Here is a 21,380-nt window from a genome sequence, read left to right on the forward strand (position 1 = left end):
TAAATGTCCTCTAATTCCTGCCCCCACCACCTAGTTTTTCAAGTCTCTGCAAGTGAGAGATTATATAAATACAAGAAATACGTGACTCGCAAAACCTCGCGAAGCTGGGGCTGGGTGGAAAGCCCTCTTTACTCGTATTGTAGCATCAAATGAGGAGATTAATAGGGGCATAGGAATTTTTTTTTAATGAGCATGGTGTTTTCGTAGTTCCACAGGCTAGTTTGCGGTTGAAAATCAATCTATTTCTGACGCGACGTAATGTACAACGGGCGTGCAGCGCTGTCGTGTTCGATGAACTTATTTCCCACGGAAAATTATTTTACCGCGGCCACAAAACGTGTAATTTCTTCAATGCAATCTTTCACAAAAACGATTTCTAAAAGAAAGGAAAAAGATTCTGGAGAGATAGTTCTGTATCCAGTGAATATTGATTAACATTGCAGTTGAAATTTGATCATGCACGCATATTTTTTCCGATGTATGCAAATTTTGCTGCAGACGACGCCAGACAGTCTGACGTCATTCAGTGCGGACACCTTCAAAGATATAAACATATAAATATATAAATATATTTTTCGCTCGAATTCGCACGGCTTAGCTCCGCTCGGGCCGGCTCGGCCCGACAAATTTATTAACCTCGCTTCGCGAGGAATTATTATAAAAATTAAAGATCACTAATATTTTTCTTTGTCGGAATATCAACTGCTATCCAATGAGAATTTGGCCAACAAAAGGTCAAACTTCATCTATTCTAATTTATTTTTATTTCCAGGTTACCTGGGTTCCCTAGCATCTGCTCTGTTAACTTCATTTGCTGTCCAAGGCCGACCTGTCCAGGAGTGGGGTGCAGCACTCTTATCAACCCTCCCAAAAGCTATGAGTTACATCAAAAAGGTTGGCCGTGATGTCAAGGGGAATGAAGAGCACTGGTCTTATTTCACAGACTCCTGGACTGCGTATCTCACTACAAGGGGAATTCTCCATGGCAACAGTGATCCTGTGTTTCCAGAGAGATATTCTGTTGTAGACCGTGATGCATTCTACAAATCATTGAGCTATCGGCAGAGATGGGCTGGGGCCAGTGGCCATGATGCACCGATGATTGCATATGATGCACTTCTTGGAGCAGGGGCATCCTGGGAAGAGCTTTTTGCCGAGCCATGTTTCATGGTGGTGACAATGACAGCACAGGAGGGATTGCAGGGGCCTGGTGGGGAGTCTTGTATGGTTTGGATGGGGTTCCCGTGGGTAATTACAAGAATTTGGAATACAAAAAAAGAATTTAAAAAGCAGCTGCTGGCCTGTTTGCCAAAGCAAAAGAAATGGATTAGGTCAGACAATCTGCACCATTGCACTTTTTTCATGGTGATGGCATTGATGACCTCCCCTCAACTTTCCATACTTTTAATGGTCCAGAAGCACCAGTGATTACTCTCGAACAGAATGGCTGAATTATGTCAGATATTGTAATAAATACATTGTGGTGCTATTTTGTGGTGGTTAAGTTGGTGGTAATGTTGTCTGCAGAAGGAGAAGAATGACAAGGGGGATGAAAATAATATATGATGCAGATGATGATCGTGATTACAACAGATAGTTAATGTAAATGATGATCAATGACTGAATTAGAGTGTATCAATTCATGTTAAGCCTTGGTTATTAAAAACCAGTTCCTCAAAGAAAGGTAGCCAGTCATAAACACTGAAAAGAAAGTCTCTTATTCTTGTTACCTTTGAGTCATTTTCAAACTCAAAGTATTAGCTATCTTATCTGTAGTCGCTGCAGGCCATTAGCCAGCTACCCCTTCTAAAGACCGCCCAGTGATGTGCGGTAAATGGCAATCACTATTGTGCTCATGATTATCATGGCTACAGAGATGATGATGTTAGTTTAAAGCAGGAAGTAGAATGATGATGCCTCGAATTTTATTTATACTGAAATGTAACACCCCCTCCCCCTAGGCCCCCCCCCCCCCCCCAACCAATAAAAAAAAGAGAGAGAAGACGAAAAGAGATGCAGTAATTAGCTTATAAGCTAAAGGTGTCTTCTCATCAGATTAATTTTCTGTTATTTGAAACCAAGAAAACCATGAACACACTAGAAATATTTCTGGAATGTGCTGGTAAAGAAAACCAATAAGATAGATGCAAGATTAACAAATCCATAAGCTTGAATGGTAATAATTACCACTGTTTTGTGTGTTTTGCCTAGTTTGCCTTTGATCAGTCACAGACTAATAAACATTCCAGTAATGATTCTTAATGTTCATGACTTTCTTACTTTTGGTGTTATAATAACACAGTACAGTGTTCTCCTCAACCAGCCATCACTCAAACTTCTTCGAGATCAGTGAAAGTTCGTGAAATATTAGCCAAATTCTGGTGCCCTCTTCTTGGACATAAACAGGAAAAATTTAGCCCTTAGAGAATGATTATCTGTTGATGTGCATTTCAAAGAATAAAAAGTATGTAGATCTTTGTGAAGTGATCTGACCTGCAGCTGGCAATTCACATATTACCCTATTTAAGTCATAAAAATATCATAATTTTATGAAACTGTCTATGGGATGACCATATTACTGTAAATTATGTTAGTTTGTGAACAGTTGTACCTATGGAAAAAAAGAATAGATCAAGAACACATTTGTCATTTTGTTTTTATTGTAATGTCCTTCCTCCTGCAACATTTACATTTGCAGTAAATTGTTTATTTTTGACTGTATACTGGGTAAATTCAGGGTTACAAAGGGGTTTAGCGCTGGGTTACATAAAGCATCTTAAGGTAAGTGGAAGTTTTCTGCAGTCGTTTCCAGCCTTCTGAAGGATTTTCCTGTGCTCTTTATCATCAATAAACTGCCTTAGATAAGCTGAGTGATTAAACATAGCGCTCGAGAAAATCCTTCAGAAGGCAGGGAACGACTCCAGAAAACTGCCTCCCACTTGTCTTAAGATGCTTTATGCAACTGGGCACAGGACTCCATCCCAAAAAATGGAGTCCTCTAGGGTTCCAAAACAGAAATTATTGGGGCTCTATATTTTGCACCCCAGGGCCTCCTTTACCTAGAATCAGCTTTTTTGTCTAGGCTTTGAGGAGAGAATGGCTTCAGGTTCCTGGCTCCACAGCACAAGGTTCGGGGCTCAGGGGTTCCAAAGACATTCCCCCCCTTGTGGTGGGTAGGTACATCAAATCAATTAAAAATTAGACTGCTTGTCAATGTTGAGGTTATTTAAATCTGCCAAACCAATTCCAATTCGAACTACTGTCTTACCAGTTGCGTCAGCACATAACTGGTAAGCTGTCTGATAAAGTAACACCTTGCTCATTTGTATGAGAAAAAAGAGGTCAACTTTTGAGATGGAAATCTATAGAACAGCGGAATTGACTAGGACTATTAAAATTAATTCCAAATTATATATGAGCTATTTTTGAAGAAGAAGAGTGGACGAATCAATACAAATGTGGCTGGCCTCCCGTCGCACATGACAGGAGGAGTTGCGAACAAATCAAATAGAGGCCAAAACTCGTTTATTCACAGGTCACGTTACAGCACATGCACTCATGCCAACTCTCCCGGATTATCCGGGAGTCTCCCGGATACGGAATGAATCTCCCGGTCTCCCGTTCGGGTGACTAAACCTCCCGGATAAAAGCGACTTGGCGTCTTATTTGTATAATAGGCTAGTATTTCAACTCAAATGTTCCATAAATTTAAGAAATATTGTGTCATGGCTACATTTGCATACCTGTTTTACCCAATCTGCCACAAACTTTGACGGAAACCAAAGAAAATACGCTTTTTGTCATCATTGCCATATAAACGACTTTCTGATTGGATAAACGTTCAACCAATTAAAGAGCAGGACAAAAAAGCTCTAGTATTGTGCGAATTTTGTTTCAACAAGGTGGGGGGGGGGGGTAAGTGCATCAATTTTGCTTAGGGGGGAGGGTAGGGTATTGAGGGCGGGGGGGGGGGGGTGCCCAGAAGAAAAAATCTCCAGATTTCAGATCTTCAGAGGTTGGCATCTCTGCACATGCCGTTACAATCCTGATTCCCGAGATAACAATCTGCGTGACAAAAGAATACTCGCTATAACTAATCTTGAAAACTAGTGTGAAAAATAAACCAAAAAATGTTCCGTACAATACTTCTTGAACTGATCTTACCGTTTAGGCCGTTTGAAAGGACAGCAAACATCCGATGAACTACGATTACTGCAATTACTGCATAAATATCAAACTGCATGTGAACAAAAACAAAATGGCGGGTCGCTCGCCAAAGAAAAACAGACACGGTAGCTAAGCACTTGCGAAACAAACCGCTGACTGCACAGCGCTGCAGTCACAACAAACATCCTCGGATCAGTTCCAAGATCACCGAAAGCATATAATTTATGGAAGTTTTAGTGTAAACTCACAATATTGGACTTGGCGAATATGTATACACCTCGCACGATATGCATTTCACCCCCTTTCAGTCTCAGACACAAAATCCTTCTGATTAAAAGTCCTTCTGTGGACTGTTTTTCAAGCAAACCCAACCTGGTTTTAACCTGAACTCACTCTGGCCTGATGTAACTGACCTGCGTTAGCTTTGGTCAGAATTAGTAGCCGGCTTTAAAATTCGTCGCGTGACGCATCGGAATGTTGTAAATGACGTGACCTTAGCCTGATCAGAAATATTAGCTTGCGTAAGTTTAAAATCCGTCATCGCGTGACTTGCATCCGAATGGCACCATGTGAATGCAGTGGTGGTTGGACACGGTCCGAAGAGCATCATGGTAGCAGTAATTGACCAATCACATCACCGTATTCTTTCACCAGCGTTTTTAGGAAGGATCTTCACGCGAATAATTGCTTCGTCTTATTTACTGTTTTATTCACCGTGTAGACGGCTTTTCTTCCAAATGAAAAGATTCAACAAGTGATGAGGTATGTAGGTGAACATTGATTGTATTTTCTCATAATTTCTTTAGTTATTGTCGTCAATATTCGACTTCCTCGCAAGCTTGTCCAATATGGCGGCTTTTCTCCACGTGCAATGATCAATGGACGCGTTTGCTTTTCGACGCTATATCGTCAGGGTTCCAAGAAAAAGAATTACAAAATTTGTTTAATAAAGAGTTGCTCTTGGATTTTAAGGCATCGCACCCCATCGCACCTCTCACCGTTTCTCTGCTATGTGCGTTTAAAGTTCGACAATTGTCAGGAGCAAACAATGAGCGAGTCACGATGTAACATAAAGATTTATTGTGACGTTTTCCTCTTTGCTTGATTTGTCTCTAGGTTTACAACGAAAGTTCAAGTGAAAGCTCTAGCCAGCTGTTCTAAATGACCTGCTATTTCACTTCAGGACAAAAATGTTGAGGCTTCAGGGCTATGGGCTGTTGGTAGATGTCGACTAAAATATCAGAAATATTATTTAAATTATCACAAGCACAGATCCACAGAAAAATTAATAACTCAAAAGGCGAAACACTTGCGACTTAGTTCCATAAATTAAGAATCAGTTGTGCAGAAATTACATTCTACTTATACTTTTAAAGTATATCTTGTATGCTTGTACAACAATTTGCATGCCTGAGCTGTATGTTTATACACTCTATGCTTTCACTGACTGTATATATTTCCATATATTCCCATGCAAAAAAATCTTTAGTCACTTCAGGCATGTATTTTACATGAAAAGTCAAGCATATATGAAATCTCTATTGATGATTTGACTTATTACCTCTGTGCTTATTGTATAAATATATAATTGTGTATAAATTGTATGTAATTTGTGTTGTTAATAAAAGGGATTGACAGCTGATTTGCAAAATGACCTTCAAAGTAGATGTATGCTTTAATTTGATCTCAATTGCACTTGACTATTGTCAGTAGCTGAAATCTCTGGTATGCTCGGCAAACTATGTGGTTCACATTGGTGTACAAGATACACTTCGATGTAAACAGGCCCTTAGTTTATGAGTTAGGGGGGGGGGGGCAGGCCTTGTGAGCAGAGTTCCCCTCAATTTGTATTTCAATATTTCTCCAAATCCAATTACATAATTATAGGATATGTTGTAGATTTAAAGTGACAAGCACATGTAAAGGAGAAGGGGACATCTGGCGTGACTATAATACTGTGCCCCTTTTCCAAGTTTGATCTCAATAGTTATTGTAGCTGACTATTGTCAGTGGCTGAAATCTCTGGTATGCTCTGCAAACTATGTGGAGTCATCCACCTTCACATTGGTGTACAAAATACACTTCGATGCAAACAGGCCCTTAGTCTATGGGGGGGGGGGGGGGGGCATGCCTTGTGAGCAGAGTTCCCCTCAATTTGTATTTAAATATATTTCTCCAATCCAATTACATAATTTATTATTGGATATGTTGTAGGCTTTAAAGTGACAAGTACATGTTAAGGAGAGGGGGACATCTAGTGTGACTATAATACTGTGCCCCTTTGCCAAGTTTGATCTCAATTTGTACTTGACTATTGTCTGTAGCTGAAATCTCTGGTATGCTCTGCAAACTATGTCGAGTCATCCACCTTCACATTGGTGTACAAAATACACTTCGATGTAAACAGGCCCTTAGTTTATGAGTGGGGGACATGCCTTGTGAGCAGAGTTCCCCTCAATTTGTATTTCAATATTTCTCCAAATTATCCAATAACATAATTATAATGGATATGTTGTAGATTTTAAGTGACTAGTACATATAAAGGAGAGGAGGACATCTAGTGTGACTATAATACTGTGCCCCTTTGCCAAGTTATGAATTGCATGTGCAATATGTACAGCAGTTTTCATTTTTAATGTGATTGTTATTATTAAAATAAAATAAAAACATAGATTTGATAGTTGGTAGCCTGTCTTGTTAGTACTGAACTAAAAATCTTCCAAGATCAAAAAAAATATTGCTCACAGGTTTGTTGGAGTTTTTCATAAGGCTGAACCACTGTAGTAATGGAAAGGGGGGGAGGGGGGGGGGGGGGGCAAAACTTTTGTGAAGTCAATATTTTTATATTGTGTGCTACCATAGTTTGTTAGACTATGGAAACGAGTAATCATTTTTGAGCAGCTATTTGTACTTACTCTGAATTTTTATTGCTCATTTGTGATTCCTTACCACCTTACTATTTGGTTTTCACACTCTCTATGTTTGAGGGTACTGATGTACATAATCTCCATAACATTGTTTTGTGTATTGATGTTTGTATTAAAAGGCCTTATTTTCTTTTAAATATATAATTAAAGAGGAAGCATGCACCCAGGGCGCTTCACCTTGATCAAATACACTGACTCTTTCATACAAAGTAAGGGTCTGCCCAGTAAAGGAAGGTAGAGTATTTGGCATTGTTTACATGGTTTTTGACTTATTTCATTCAAGATCAATTTGATGTTTTCATTTCCCTCATGCAACATGTGATGTAATAAAACAAATTATTATTGAAAAACTTGTTATACCAAACATATATTTAGTACTCCTGTGTGGCTAAAATCTATGACTCTTGCAAGCTGAACTTGTGTGAGAGCTTTTTTCCATGTCCCAGTCTCATTGGCAACCAGTATACAGAATGGTTAAACGAAATTCCTATCCAGTAAGGCAGTGAAAATCTTTATTTACCTACAATCCTTGCTTACTTCATTTCGTATTATAAATTATATTCGGCTATTTCCACCAGAATTGGATTCCAGTAGTTATGAACTCTGAATATTTCAATGCCAGATTTTCGAGCCCGTGATCGTACATTATAATTCAAAAGGTACGATTTCACAGAAGGACGACAGGATTGGTTTTGCAATTGTATGGAAGTGGTAATTACACTGATTACATGGAGCAGTTTCGGCTGTACCCGCTTTCGATCGATCGATCGCTAGGATCGCCGTGTAAACCCAACGTTTTGAGCGTTAAATTAGTCAGTCGATGTGCGCTAACGGTAACCGGAGAAAACTTATCGAATAAATTGCCGAATTAACCGATTTTCTGCCTTTTTGAAGCGAAAATTTGTCATTCCTTGAGATCCGCGCAGCACGAAGGTTTGTTACAACTGACCTCGAACCGACAATTCGCCCCAGCATGCTTTGCGGATCGTGTCCAACCACCACTGATGTGAATGAGTGAACGACTTCCCGACTTTCAACACTTTCACTTTCTGCTCATCAGACGCGGAAGTGATGAACTGAGGGAAGCACAACAGCGCCTTTCTGCATTAAGTTCGATATTTCTCTTCCGATGACTCAAAGGTAAGTTGTTTGTGGCAAGGTATTCTGCAATTTATACTCCATAAGTCAATTTGCTTGCAGATCTTTCGACAAAATTGTGACATAATGACTCCATCCGGACGGCAATTGGATTCCATACGCAAGCATGCGGGCTTGTTAATTCAAGGTGGAATTTAAGGACTGTTTTCGTTACTAGTAGCATCATATTCGCATACTCCCATTTACGGACATTTGTACTACTCCCTACTTTTATCGAGGACGCATTTCTATATTTCATTCGAGGGGACATCTTTGACTGCGATACTTTGTTTTGATATTGCTATCGCTGTGTACGTAGGCTAGTTCCGATGGCCTACCAAGCGCTCGCATGCAAGTTACTTGTTGGCTTCAAAATCAACTTGGTTATAATTCGTGTTAGTTAGGACACCAGTTTTGCTTTGAGTATACGCCGCTGTTGCGGTAAAGGTTGTCATCGCCAGGAGAGAAGAGTTGGGTGTTTCCTTCATCATAGCGGTGATTAGCATTTATCCACTTCGAATCCTTCGATCGGTACAGCAGCTGTATTCTGACTGTTGCCTGTTTTGTCTATCATGAAGTAATCCTTACGATATTTTTACCGGATTTAATCGCTATGTTAGCAAAATCAAAGGCTCCTGTGAGCCAACTCGTGAATGCAGATGACACATCAGTAATTGAAATTAAGACGGCTACGGAAACTTCCTTGAAAGCTAAAAGAAATTATATCTTTGCCAGATTATGTAACGAGAAATAACCATTCTTGTACTATGAAAATGATTCTCAAATTATTCTCTACAGATTGAATAAGATTATTCTGATGCGCTGATTAAAAAAATTTCACATGTTTTTTTATTCAAAGTTCATAGAAGCACGCCATGTGCAGCTACGTCATGCAAATTCGTGTCCGATAGTCCGGGGCTACTGGATTTTGCGATCGGGCTAGTGGATTCTGACCATCAATTACTAAAATCATCCATCATCATTAAAATTACCAAATTACTCCAGGGCATACTTTTTTTTAACTTCCAGGTAGATTTGTGTTTTTCAAGCCGATCTCACAAAGGGAAATCTGTTGAACAAAGTATCGCATTACATTTCTTGCCCGACATAAATGCGTGAAATTTTTCCTTTGGAGTTCAGTCCACGCAATCTTCAAGTAAAAATAATGAGATATGACTAGCTCTTGCTAAATAAGAATTATTTATCGACTGCGTCCTTTTGCTTTCCCATAAATTACCAGTTGTAAATTGCGAAAATGAAACATTTTTCCCTTTGAAACCTCTATGAAAGCTGACAAGATCTAAAAGTATTCATTTCACCAGAAAGTTGCATAATTTTGTTTACGACGTCACTGATGCGTGACATGGCACTTTCCGCTTTCGCGTGAAAACTGACAGCAAAACTGGTGTTTTTTAGCAAACTAATCTACTTGATGTAATACTTTTGTATGAGAAGATAAAATATGATGAAAGATGTCGAGTTTTCATGTATGCAAAAAGTTATAGCTGAAGACATTTTCTGGCGGGAAATATTTTTTGGTGGCAAAATTTCAAGTTGCGCAACGCAATATCTCGCATTCTTTCTGACTAAAACGATTGACGCGATTCAGTTAGAAGTTCAATCGCGAAGGGAGGATAGGTTAAAAAATCGGTGAGGCCTACAATAAATAAGGCCACTAGTGCTAAACGTAAAAGCTCTAAAAAGGGTCTTGTTTATTCAAAGTCCATGCCGACAATTACTTGTAAATTAAATTATTTTTTAATTAAATTATTTCTAAGGGGCTATTCACATGATTCCGGAATGAGTTTCATTCCGGAATGAGTCCATTCCATCTCCATATATTTCTCTGCATCTGTTTACATGATGCCGAGACAAAATTGTGCCCTCGCACAAGTCATTCCGGAATGAGTTCATTCCGGTTTTCAATCCGAATGAAATTTTCGTTCTGGTATGACATTTCATTCTGGTATCATGTAAAGTGAGAACGAACTTCGTTCCGAGATGAAAAATCGCCTGGGGCAAGTAGCGCATGCGTATCTTTTTCAAGATGGCGGATATGAAAGTAAAGAAAGATTCGGTTTGTAGATGGAAATGGGAGGGAACGAAAACAGAAAAATTGCTGGACGTTTTCATTAGCTATAAAAGGCAAAAGTTGGGAGAAGGAGTGAAATGGGACTCGGATAAGCCAGAGTTTGGACTCAGCGCCAACATACGTTATTGTCTTTTCCGTCTGGCCCAAAGAAGCAGCCCTGTGGTCAAGTTGTTCGAAATCGTGGCAACTATTGCCATTAATAAGCACAACAACGTTTCGTGCGAAACTTGCGCCATCTTTGTTTATTGATGCACGGGAACTTAAACCACGTGAGCCAGAGTCGGTCAATTTTACATGAGAATGCGGCACGAACTTCATTCTGGAACGAAACATCATTCCGGATTGAGTTTCATTCCGGAATCATGTGAATAACCCCTAAATTAAATTATTTTTAATTCTTAAAAGACACCGCACTTTGTGGGAAAAACGAAAAAACCCATAACTTTGCTCAGATTCAACGAAAAATCTCCATTTTTACACTAAAATGATTGTCAAATTATTCTCTACAGAATGAGTAAGAGAATTCTGATGCGTCGTGAAAAAAAATTTCCTGGTTTTTTTTTTCACTAATTGAGTTTACGACCCCGGACTTTCTAAAGAACTGATAAAACTTGTAACTTTGCTCAGATTGAACGAAAAATCTCCATTCTTGCACTAAATGATCGTCAAATTATTCTCTACATATTGAATAAGAATATCCTGATGCGCCGTGAACAAAAATGTTCGCGTGTTTTTTCCACTAATTGAATTTAAAACTCATTCACTGCCCACGCCCGAAAGTTAACAACAGAGCCAACCAACCAACCAAGTCAACAGTCAGCCATCGCTATAACTCGTTCATTGCCCATGCGCGCATTCACGAGTTAATAAGAATATTATTTAAGTAAAACTGAGTTGTTTTCGTACCGACTGAAAAGATATCATGTACGTTTTACTTGTAATATGGTCCTTTTCGGATATATTTTGTTGTTTCGTTGCCCTGAAGATAAACTGATTTGCTTTTAAGTCAGTTTTCGATGTCAAGACAGCCTGTGTTACCTCATTACGTTATTTTGTTGCTTTTCTGTTATTTTAATTGAAAGTATGGTTGTATTCAAATCAGGTACTGAATCTTTTCCGGTGTTTTCGTGATTAAAATACCACCATCAACAAGTCAATGGCGTCTCTACAACGGCAACGGCCACGAAAGTGCGTCCTCAACTGCCAAAATAACCTCTCGACAACGGCCAGTACAGTTTTTTTGTAAAAATCTTTTTTTATAAGTTGATGCAGTAATCGACATTTGTCTTCGGAACATTACGTTTCTGTATCCATTTTATGATATACGTATTTTGATTGTGTTCCATTTATATGCTGCAGTAAGCATAAATTGTCTACAATAATATAGCGAATGTTGCGAACCTTGCTCGTTTCGTCTTGTTAACATTTTGATTCAAAACATTATTTACGTTTTATTGTGTATTTTATCTGTATATGTTATTTAAGATTGGATCACCATTATAGGTTACAGTAAGCATAAACTTGGCACAATAAACATGTTGTACTTCCCGAAAAAAAATGTGTCATATTACACCCCTACCTCCCTATAAGGGCCACCTCTCCACAACGGCCACTTTCTTCTGTCCCCAAGGTGGCCGTTTCAATTCGCGTTAATTTCAAATACCTTAATTAACACAAGAGATTACCTATAATAAGGTAATCCTCTATTCAAGAATTGACAATACGAAATAAACACACTGTATTGTCTATAAATCATACCTCATATTTTGCCTCCTCAGTGTTTGAGACATTGCCACTCTATGCCAAGACCCTCCTCAATAACTCAGCAAGCAGTGCATACCCCCCCCCCCCCCCGCTCCCTTTTAGCACTGCCAAAAAATTTATAAAGTCTTCCCATTTTCTCTCCCATACCCCCTCCGATAAATATTGCACTGTCCCTTTGGTGTAAGTAAAGTCATGAAAATAGCATTTCACATAGTTCCCTGACAAACGTAAAATCTCAATGCTTGTACTTAGAACTATCCGTTTCCAATTACGTATCATGTATTTGGTCAAACTCTATAAGTGCCATTGTTCGAGCAGCCAAATGTTACCCATTTATTTCCAAACATTTTCTCCAATAATTAATTTATCTTTAGGAGATGACATGCATGTATCTGACGACCAAAAGCGTTGGGTGGTTATCGGGATCGCTTTCAACAAGCTGGTACAGCAAATTCGCCCATTTGTGGAGCAGTGTTTGCAGGCAGAATATCAGAGCTTAAGATCCAGCCATAACATTCATGCCCAAACTGCACCTGGAGTTCTGAAGAAGCATCCCAAAAATCTGAAATATGAGAACATTAATGGCAACAGCAATCACAAACGTCCTTCCGGAAAACCTGACTTTTCTAAATTTGACTACAGAGTTACAAGTCATGTTGACCTGGCCAAACTTTACCTTCAACCTTTCATGGCTAAGTTCAGTGCATTTGATGGAAAGTGTGATGGTTCTGCTGTTCTTTTGCTTCTTGGCGACGTACCAGTGTTTTCTCCTGCTATACAAGCATCAGCCAAGGTACTGAGAGAACATGTGAGAAATGAGTGGCCCCACTGCAACTTCACCGACTGGGATGCACCCAAGTTCCAGAGCTGTTTTCAGGAGATGCAGCAACTTGTCCAATCCATCGGCCTACCCACTGCGGATGAGACCAGGCTTTTGTTAGAGTTGAATGACTGGGAGACCAAAGGTTTTTATTGTATTTTAAATTTAGTCAGTGTTCTAAGAATGCTAGGTTTAGAGTCTCTCTGTTTTCATGGATGCATGGTAACATACAAAGCAAGGGCAGATGCAGGAAATTTTTACAGGAGAGATCCAATGTTACCTTTCTCAAGTTGGTCTCTGAGGGTTACCAACAGTTTTTGCGAAATTAAGAGCGACTCTCCCTAAGAACCTCATATTCAATTATTATCTGAGAAATAGATTTCGCTGATGACTCTTCCATCAATTTCTCCTGGAAAGTAGGTAACAAATGTAAAATACGAACGGAGAAATTTAAGTTGAATTTCAAGTGGGTTTCGAGCACAGAAAAGTTCGAATCACAGAATTTTAAGAAAAATTAACTTTCCCCGTTTGTATTTCATATTTGTTACCTAGTTGCCAAGGGAAATTGATGGAAGAGTTATCAGGGAAATCTATTTTTTAGATAAAAATTGAGTATGAGGTTCTACGGGGGAGTCGCTCTTAATTTCTGTACATCATTTGTACACATTCGAATGCATGATTGACATTAATTCCAAAGAAATCTTCAAACATTCTTCTTTAATGGATCTGGAGATAAACCGTGTGCAAATTTCTATATCATTAATGCCAACAACATGTCTCCTGCTCCAGGTGTTCAGGTTGCGGGGAGCGCAGGGAAAAAAGTGCGATCAGAGCCGCTTGTAACTCGGTGACTTAATTTGGACCGAGATTTTATTTTGGAAACCCTGCAAAATTACGAAGCCTTTTCTTGCGAGTAAAAAGGAGTGCACGGGGGAGGGGTGTGAGGAATTGATCCCGGGCTATGGACCATAACCCCAAAATATTCAGTTAGCTATTGGCCTCGTGGCTTAGTCGGTACTGTATCAGCGATCAAAATACGAAGGGACAAGAGTTTTAATTCACCTAGAACAAAGATTTTTCCTTTAACAGCTATGAACTACATTTCTTTACCAGGTGTCGGGTAATATTAACCGACCACGTGGTTTAGCGACCGCGTGCGATTAGGTTTTTTTCTATAATACGTGTTGTTTATTTCAAAGAAATGTACAGCGCATTTCGCGGATCGCTACAAACCGAAAAAAATTAATTTAAGACAATCAAGTTGTGGAAAAACTTTTGTTCGTCTCAGGTAACAAAATCAAGTGGTTTCCTTCCAGAAAATAAATTTACACTGCAGAGTTGACTCTTCTCTCTCTCAGTAATATGTATATAGACGAATAGATGATATTTCTTGTTGCACAAACCAGTAACTTACTGATTTACTTCAGCTGTCATCCAGAGCGTGGCTGTAATGAAGAACTCTTCACTAATTTCACTGACAATTCGTACTTTTGTCTTACAGGCACAACCTTCTGTGGAAATTCCCCTGTAGACCCTTCCTTATTAAACTTGGTTAAGAATGAAGTGTTGCTACTTTCCTCAAATTTGGATGAATTTGTCGAACAAAAAGACGAATTGGAATCTCAGTTGCTTGGAGTTAAGCGCTCTCTTGACCAGCTCGTCGAACTTCCTCAGGAAGTTGAACAGATAAAGGATGACGTGGAGTCCTTGAAGCAACAAGTGGCTGATCAGGAACTTGAACAGATAAAGGATGACGTGGAGTCCTTGAAGCAACAAGTGGCAGATCAGGAAGTTGAACAGATAAAGGATGACGTGGAGTCCTTAAAGCAACAAGTGGCAGATCAGGAAGTTGAACAGATAAAGGATGACGTGGAGTCCTTGAAGCAACAGGTAGCAGATCAGGACGTTGAACAGATAAAGGATGACGTGGAGTCCTTAAAGCAACAAGTGGCAGATCAGGAAGTTGAACAGATAAAGGATGACGTGGAGTCCTTGAAGCAACAAGTGGCAGATCAGGACGTTGAACAGATAAGGGATGACGTGGAGTCCTTAAAGCAACAAGTGGCAGATCAGGAAGTTGAACAGATAAAGGATGACGTGGAGTCCTTGAAGCAACAAGTGGCAGATCTAAGATGCAATGATGCGAAAAGTGAAGAGCGTACAAAGCATCCAGTGTTTTTTGGGGCGCTAGACAGAAATGAGTACTTTACAGGCCGAAAGAAGATATTGGAGACCCTAGAAAGGGCTTTTGACGATGTTAACGTTACAGAAAATAGCCGTGGAGTCCCAAAGAGGGGGGTTAATATCCGTGGGATTTGTGGGCTTGGAGGATGCGGAAAGTCTTCTCTTGCCCTCGAGTACGCTTGGCGCAACATGGAACGCTACCCTGGAGGCGTGTTTGTTGTAAACGGAGAGAGTGATGATTTAATGAGGGTATCTCTTCAGGGAATTCATGAAGAGTTTGTAGAGGTAGACAGCACCCAGTCCAATAAGTTCAAAGAAGGTAAATCGTTTGAAGATCTGCTGACTGAAAGTCTCTCATGGCTGGGTAATTTGACGGAGAAGTGGCTCTTACTTGTTGACAATCTAGATCAAAAGGAACTTAGCTCCTGCGCAAGGAAACTGTTTTTCGGTCAGTGGAAAAGCAAAACGTCAGGTGACATTCTGGTTACTTCCAGAAGAACACACCGAGTGCTTTGCGAGGACCTACGCCTTTCGCCAGAAAACTGTTACGAGTTGGACCTTTTTTCTGTAAGTGAATCCACTGAGTTCCTTGACAAACGTACAGGAATACAATCCAGTTGTGAAGATGAGGGCCAAGGGAAAAAAGAACTTGCCGAAGAGCTTGGTGGATTACCTCTAGCCTTAGAACAAGCCGCAGCCTACATTAAAGCGTTGGAATGCCCCATTCCGTTATACCTTCAGCAATATCGTTCGCAAAAGGCGATGCTTTTAAGCATGAAGAGTGCCATACCACACACAGAGATCTACAACGAGGAACGCCTTGGGGTGCAAACTACGTGGCTTCTTAATTTTTATTACATCACCAATTGTGGGAGAGACAAAGGCCTTGGAAGGGCAGCCGCTTTTTTCATGAAAATCGCAGCATATTTGTTCCCAGATGATATACCAATTGATGTTTTGAACGTCGGTGCCCCCGAGATTGAGCCACATGAGGACCTGAAGAAACGTTTAGAAATGCCTCTCGGTGCACAGCAAATTGTTGATTTATTGATTAAGTTTTCACTATTCAAACGCAAGTCGGATGATACTTTAAGCATCCATCGCCTTGTCCAAGAGACCTTGAGAGATCGTTGCAACAGGGAAGGTGAAACTGACAATGTCTTATCTTCTGCTGTTGGGATGATGCACCAAGCATTCCTCAACTGTATAGGTGGTGCAGAGTTTCTTAGTGATTTTCGTCACAAAATGACATCTATGGTAGTAGAGAAACCAAATCCTATGGGAGAAACTGTCTTAGCCGGCTTAAGTCTAGCTGCCGCTCCCCTTGAAGGACGGCGCTGGAGAAATCTGTCCAAAAATGCCTTTTACCTTGTATGCAATCTCTTCAAGGATTCCCCCTTGAAAACTTGTTTCTTTTGTGAGGCATCTGCCAGGCTTTCTTGCGAAGCAGCTTTGTTCTGCTATTCCATTGGAATGGACTTTCAAGCTTACCGTTTGCAACAGTTTGTCTTCGAAATCATTTGTGCAGTAAAAGAACCCATTCGTTATTACAAAAATGACGATCTGCTGAAGGTAACAAGAGTCTCTTTCCCATGTGGGGACGGCCACCTAATTTCTTGCAAGTTAAATGAATCAGCTGATGTCAGAGAAAAGACCAACGACAGAACGTTAGAAACAATCAAAGTTATTGAATCAAAGGCAAGAGAGGCCTTTAGCAAGGGCGATTTTCAAACATCCGTTGAGTTGTATTCTGACATTGTTAGAATGTCGAATTTAAAAGGTTTTCGTGGATCATTCAAGGAAGAATACAAACAGCCACACTTGGTTCCTGTTGGAGAGATTCTCTGTCGCCGTGGCATCACGCATTTGCAAATGGGAAACTATGAGACGGCTGTTGACGACTTTAGTGCGTCTACACACGTAAACATTCAGCACTATCGTGGTTACTACTGGAAAGTATATGCGTTGTGCAAACTGGTGGAAAGTGGTAGAACCGAGTTGACTTCAAGAGCTCAAGCTGCAATGGCTGTGCTAAATTTCAAGTTTGCAAATTCAAAGCCAAACGACATAAGAAAGTTGCAAACGAAATTTCCTGGAATACTAGATCGAATTGAATACAAGTTTGTGTCTCAGGTTAGCGAGCTCAAAGAACTGGAAAGACTCGTTGAAGTCCAAAGTGACTTTTCAAACAGTTCCCTTACTATCATTTTAGATGAAGGCCACTATGATTTGAAGAGGATGACCCTTTCGGATGGACAGTATTATTTTGTTTGCCTTCCTGGAAGCATCGCAACGGTTAATTGCCTCCAAGGGCTTTATTTATCGCATGGATCGTTTATGTTTGAAAACATAAGATTCGTCAACATTTATTCTATAGTCCCTCTAATCGCGAGAAATACCACACTGTTGGAAGACTTTGATATTCCTGCCATAACAACGGAAAAAGGTGTGGAAGATTACTGTGCCTCTCAGAACTTTGACACTTTAACGTTGGGAGGACCACACCTATTTCCGACGGAGCTGACTGCCGCAACTGAACAAAACCCTAGTGCCTTAATAGAAGCCAATGACGTGCAATCGTTAGTCATAGATCACTGTGCTATCACAGGTGCAGCCTGCACGGGAATAAAAATTAATTTTACTAAATCATCTCGTGGACAAAACGTTGTTTCAGTTAGATCATCGAGCATCCGTGAATGCCGTGGAACTGGGCTTCACATTCAAGGAAAGCAATTCTGCCACATAATTTTGGATGGCAATGACGTAAAACGTAATGTGTACGGTATAGTAATAGATTCCCCTTCGTCATTTTACCTGGATAAGAATTTTATTGCTGCTAACACTTTTTCAGGCCTGGTGGTCATAAATACTTCTGAGGGAGGCCGATTATTACGAAATTCTCTGACCCACAATGGCAAGCATGGTGTCTTGTTAAACAAAGCCAACGCGGTTGTAGAGGAAAATGTCATTTCCGACAATCGTTGTTGGGGTGTTGTGTGCTGTTCTGCAAGCAATTTGCAGTTTGAACGAAATGTGCTTGACAGAAATGTTTGTGGAGGACTTCGGGTCATATTGAATGGTAAGGGAAATGTTTTGGTCCAGAAATGCCAATTCAGCCAGAATTTCGGGCCCGCAATTTTTCCCCGGGATTCAAATGAACGTTGCCATTTCGAGCGAGAATTTTATCTACAGTTGTCGGCAGCGCCAACGTCCAGAAAAATTATCGTGCCACTTTACCTACGTTTTTTACTCGAAGATACCATACTGGATCATCAATCCATGGTGGAATTCAAGTCCCCTGTTGTAAATGAAAATAAGGTATCAGAAGCTTCCAAGGCGCTGTTTGAGGTTAAAACAAATTCCTGTTGCACGTGCTGCAAGGATTTGCAATTGAACGGTGACCCGATCGAGTGTCCTAATTGTCACGTGGCAAGGTACTGTGACCAGGAATGTTTTGACATGGCTAAGCCTATTCATCATTCTGTCTGTAAAGCCATCCTTGCAGCCAACAAGGAATGCGTCAATTTCAAATTGTTGAAGCTAAACGACACACCACCACTTGTCAAAAAAGGTGATGTAAATGGAGGTGCCATTTCTTTCTGTGTGATCGCTTCACTTAATGTATCACCACCCTTTGGACCGAATTCAGACATGCTGACTGATTATCTGTATCGTTGTAAACTCTGTCTCATGATTTGCCCACAGCTTCACCTTTGTAGTTTGGTGTACCACCCAATGGGCTTAACACACTATTTCGTAGCAAGACACGGACGTCACCTCCCAGACCAAGTGATGGGAATTAAGGCGGCTTGTGTTTTGGCAAACTTTGATCTTGAATCTGAGACTATCACCCTTTACTATCATCGCATATTTCCCTTAGAAAAAATTCCAGATGCTTTAAACTGGGTGGACAGAGCAATGCGTGCCTTAGAGCAAGACATACCTGACGCACCTCAAGCCCCGAGAAAAAACACCGGAACGCTCAAGAAACGACAATCCAGGAAAAGGAAACAACGGTTTCGTTGAAGGCTCCCAGTAGGTAGCAGGGTTTGTGAATGAATACCAATTTTGACGAGCCCTGTTACTCCTCTCATTACCAAAGTTACCTCCGTCGCTATTTTTTGAACTGATGCCCTAACCAAACTAGGAAATGTGTGATCCTGATACTGATGACCCTTTGGCTCCCAACGGCGCACAGCAATCCAAATCTAAGAAAAATCATTACGACGGCAAAGCACCGATTGGAGAACTTTCATTTGGATGCTCACAGTTAAGGGATCTCATCGTTTTTACAGCGTCCCGAGAAGAAAGACCCACTTTGTACAATAAGTAAACACTGGAAAGTGATGCTCAGCAATGTTCATTTGAATGGTTGCACTTAAGGACGGTGCCTACTAAAACAAGAGTGTTTATGCACACTTTATGACTATGCAGGAATAGCAGTTCTCAGTATGAGCTACTGGAATCCAGAAAGAAAAATTGGGGATAGCAGGGCATTTTAGAAAATTGGGCAACAATTATTCTAATGCATAGTTACCCCCAATTTCCGTTTTCGATATTAGAGCATTTGCTAAGTTCTGTTTTCACCGCATGTATTAGTATACGCACCACCCATAGGAAACCCGAGTACCTCGAGATGTGCAGAACGTATGCGCAGTAACAAAAGTAGGCACCGTACTTACGGATTTCATCGGCATGCTAAAACGTCAGAGCAATCTGTCTGTTTCAGATACCTTCTATACCAGAACAAACAACACTAAAGAAAATTACTAATCAAAAGCTTCTATTTGAATTTGTGTAGAACCACATTGTAGAGGATAACAACTCGTTCCGATAGGAAAGTACTGTTTAGTAGCTAGGCCCCAGGCGTAAATTCTGGTACGCAGGTTAGGTTTCATCTCTGGACAGATGGTAGTTAATGATGCTTATTTTCAATCAGCTTATGCCAGCCAGTTTTTCTTATACCTTTCTTCTTATATATATTTTTAATCAATTCATACGTTTCGTATCTTGTAGATTAGGAATCTATTTGTAGAATAAAATTTATGTTTGTTTCATTTTCTGACAAAACGTAGCTTAATTCATGTTGTCGTATCTATGGTTAACTGTACACCTACTGAACGTCAGCGAACCTCGGGAGGGGGGTAGGAGTGTTGTTTCTTCCTGTTGACCCAGAGAAAGAACATCTGTATGCCAGACAACAGCTCGTGGCTGCCATTTACTTTTGTTTTGATCAAAACACAGGATTTCTCCGTTTGTAAACGTTTTTCAGTGAGATATTTACATTTTCATATTTTAAACACGTGTTATACAACAGCTTGTGTAAGTTGGAATGACTTTTTTTTCCATTATCCTCAGTAATGGAAATAACGACTTCTGTACGAAATCGTTTTTCGTAGTCTTAAAAGTTTTGTTATCGCTGCTTTGGCAAATTAAGATGGCTTTGTCTCTAGCTAGCAAACAAATTGTGTGAACGAAACCTTAGGGAAGACAAACGTTGGAATGCGTTGGTCTGGGGCCCGATTTACGAAGCAACACGGGCCGCCTTGCAATCTGCCAGGGGTAACTCAACAGTTTTTTGCGGTGGAATATTTGTTTCAGGTGGACCATACCAGCCGCAGAAAATTGGCTTGCTGCTCGGGTATTTCTACGAAAGCGACAACTGGAAACTTTACTACCCCTCCCTAACGACAAATTTTGTCAATCAACCAGATTTTGGGAGCCACGTGAATGTTTTAAGTCTACAATATTTTATCGTGTGACAGCGTCCTGTTTTCGAATCTTGGTTCATGGCGTCGAAAAAACTAAACGAAAGTCGAGAATGTTCCCTGACTTTCATAACAAATGGGTCTTTTTTCTCAGTTTTTACGCAAACGTAGCGAAACCTGTACTCTTAGAGGAAACTCCGTGTCGCTCCTGAAAAATATTGTTTGGTAAATAATGTGTAATACTTATTTATATTAGCCTAACAACTTTTTTAGAATGAAAATAAGGTAGAGAAGTATTCAACAAAAACATTTGATTATGCCATTAGCCAAGTTCAAATATTGGTTAACAGAGGTAACAATAACTCAAACAACCATTTTATTCGGGGATAAATGCAAGCCTTTAAACGAGGGCCAATTTTTGTCGTTCAAAGGTAAAACCGTTGACTGGTTTGACAACTGAGGGCACACAAAATTAAAAACAAACTGAATGAAAAGTTCCAAAACGAGTTCACTGTAATATCACTTATAATATCAATGCTTTTTCAACCCCTGAGGTAATGAGAACTAAGGATATGATCACC

General features: G+C 40.1%; 3 protein-coding genes and 1 pseudogene across 4 annotated transcripts in view; all 4 read left to right on the forward strand.

The window, feature by feature from the left end:
• LOC146461078 (ADP-ribosylhydrolase ARH1-like) overlaps positions 1-1,425 on the forward strand; it is a 10,109-nt pseudogene extending 8,684 nt beyond the window's left edge. Inside the window, exon 5 of the transcript XR_014857488.1 lies at positions 773-1,425. The product of XR_014857488.1 is annotated as an ADP-ribosylhydrolase ARH1-like (transcript). The remainder of the gene's footprint in view (positions 1-772) is intronic.
• The window catches only part of LOC146461076 (ADP-ribosylhydrolase ARH1-like), a 54,038-nt gene extending 51,396 nt beyond the window's left edge, over positions 1-2,642 (forward strand). The window contains exon 6 of the transcript XR_014857486.1: positions 1,685-2,642. The gene's annotated coding sequence lies outside the window, so the exon portion shown is untranslated. The remainder of the gene's footprint in view (positions 1-1,684) is intronic.
• Positions 2,643-8,099: 5,457 nt separating this feature from the next.
• On the forward strand, positions 8,100-20,161 carry LOC146461079 (uncharacterized). The gene is made up of 3 exons (XM_085087306.1): positions 8,100-8,234; positions 12,462-13,052; positions 14,409-20,161. The coding sequence occupies exons 2-3, from the start codon at positions 12,470-12,472 to the stop codon at positions 19,115-19,117; spliced, it is 5,292 nt and encodes a 1,763-aa protein (XP_084943432.1). The 5' UTR covers positions 8,100-8,234; positions 12,462-12,469; the 3' UTR covers positions 19,118-20,161.
• LOC146461080 (uncharacterized) overlaps positions 8,216-21,380 on the forward strand; it is a 99,836-nt gene continuing 86,671 nt past the window's right edge. The window contains exon 1 of the mRNA XM_085087268.1: positions 8,216-8,234. The gene's annotated coding sequence lies outside the window, so the exon portion shown is untranslated. The remainder of the gene's footprint in view (positions 8,235-21,380) is intronic.

Source organism: Pavona decussata, unplaced genomic scaffold, assembly GCF_977016875.1.
Source record: "Pavona decussata unplaced genomic scaffold, jaPavDecu1.1 SCAFFOLD_202, whole genome shotgun sequence".
NCBI classification, from domain to species: domain Eukaryota; kingdom Metazoa; phylum Cnidaria; class Anthozoa; order Scleractinia; family Agariciidae; genus Pavona; species Pavona decussata.

Bases quoted from the DNA above. Each gene is read 5' to 3' on its own strand.
- LOC146461079 (XM_085087306.1), top strand. From the start codon at position 12,470: ATGCATGTATCTGACGACCAAAAGCGTTGGGTGGTTATCGGGATCGCT. The intron at 13,053-14,408 runs GTTTTTATTGTA...TTTGTCTTACAG, and splicing joins GAATGACTGGGAGACCAAAG to GCACAACCTTCTGTGGAAAT.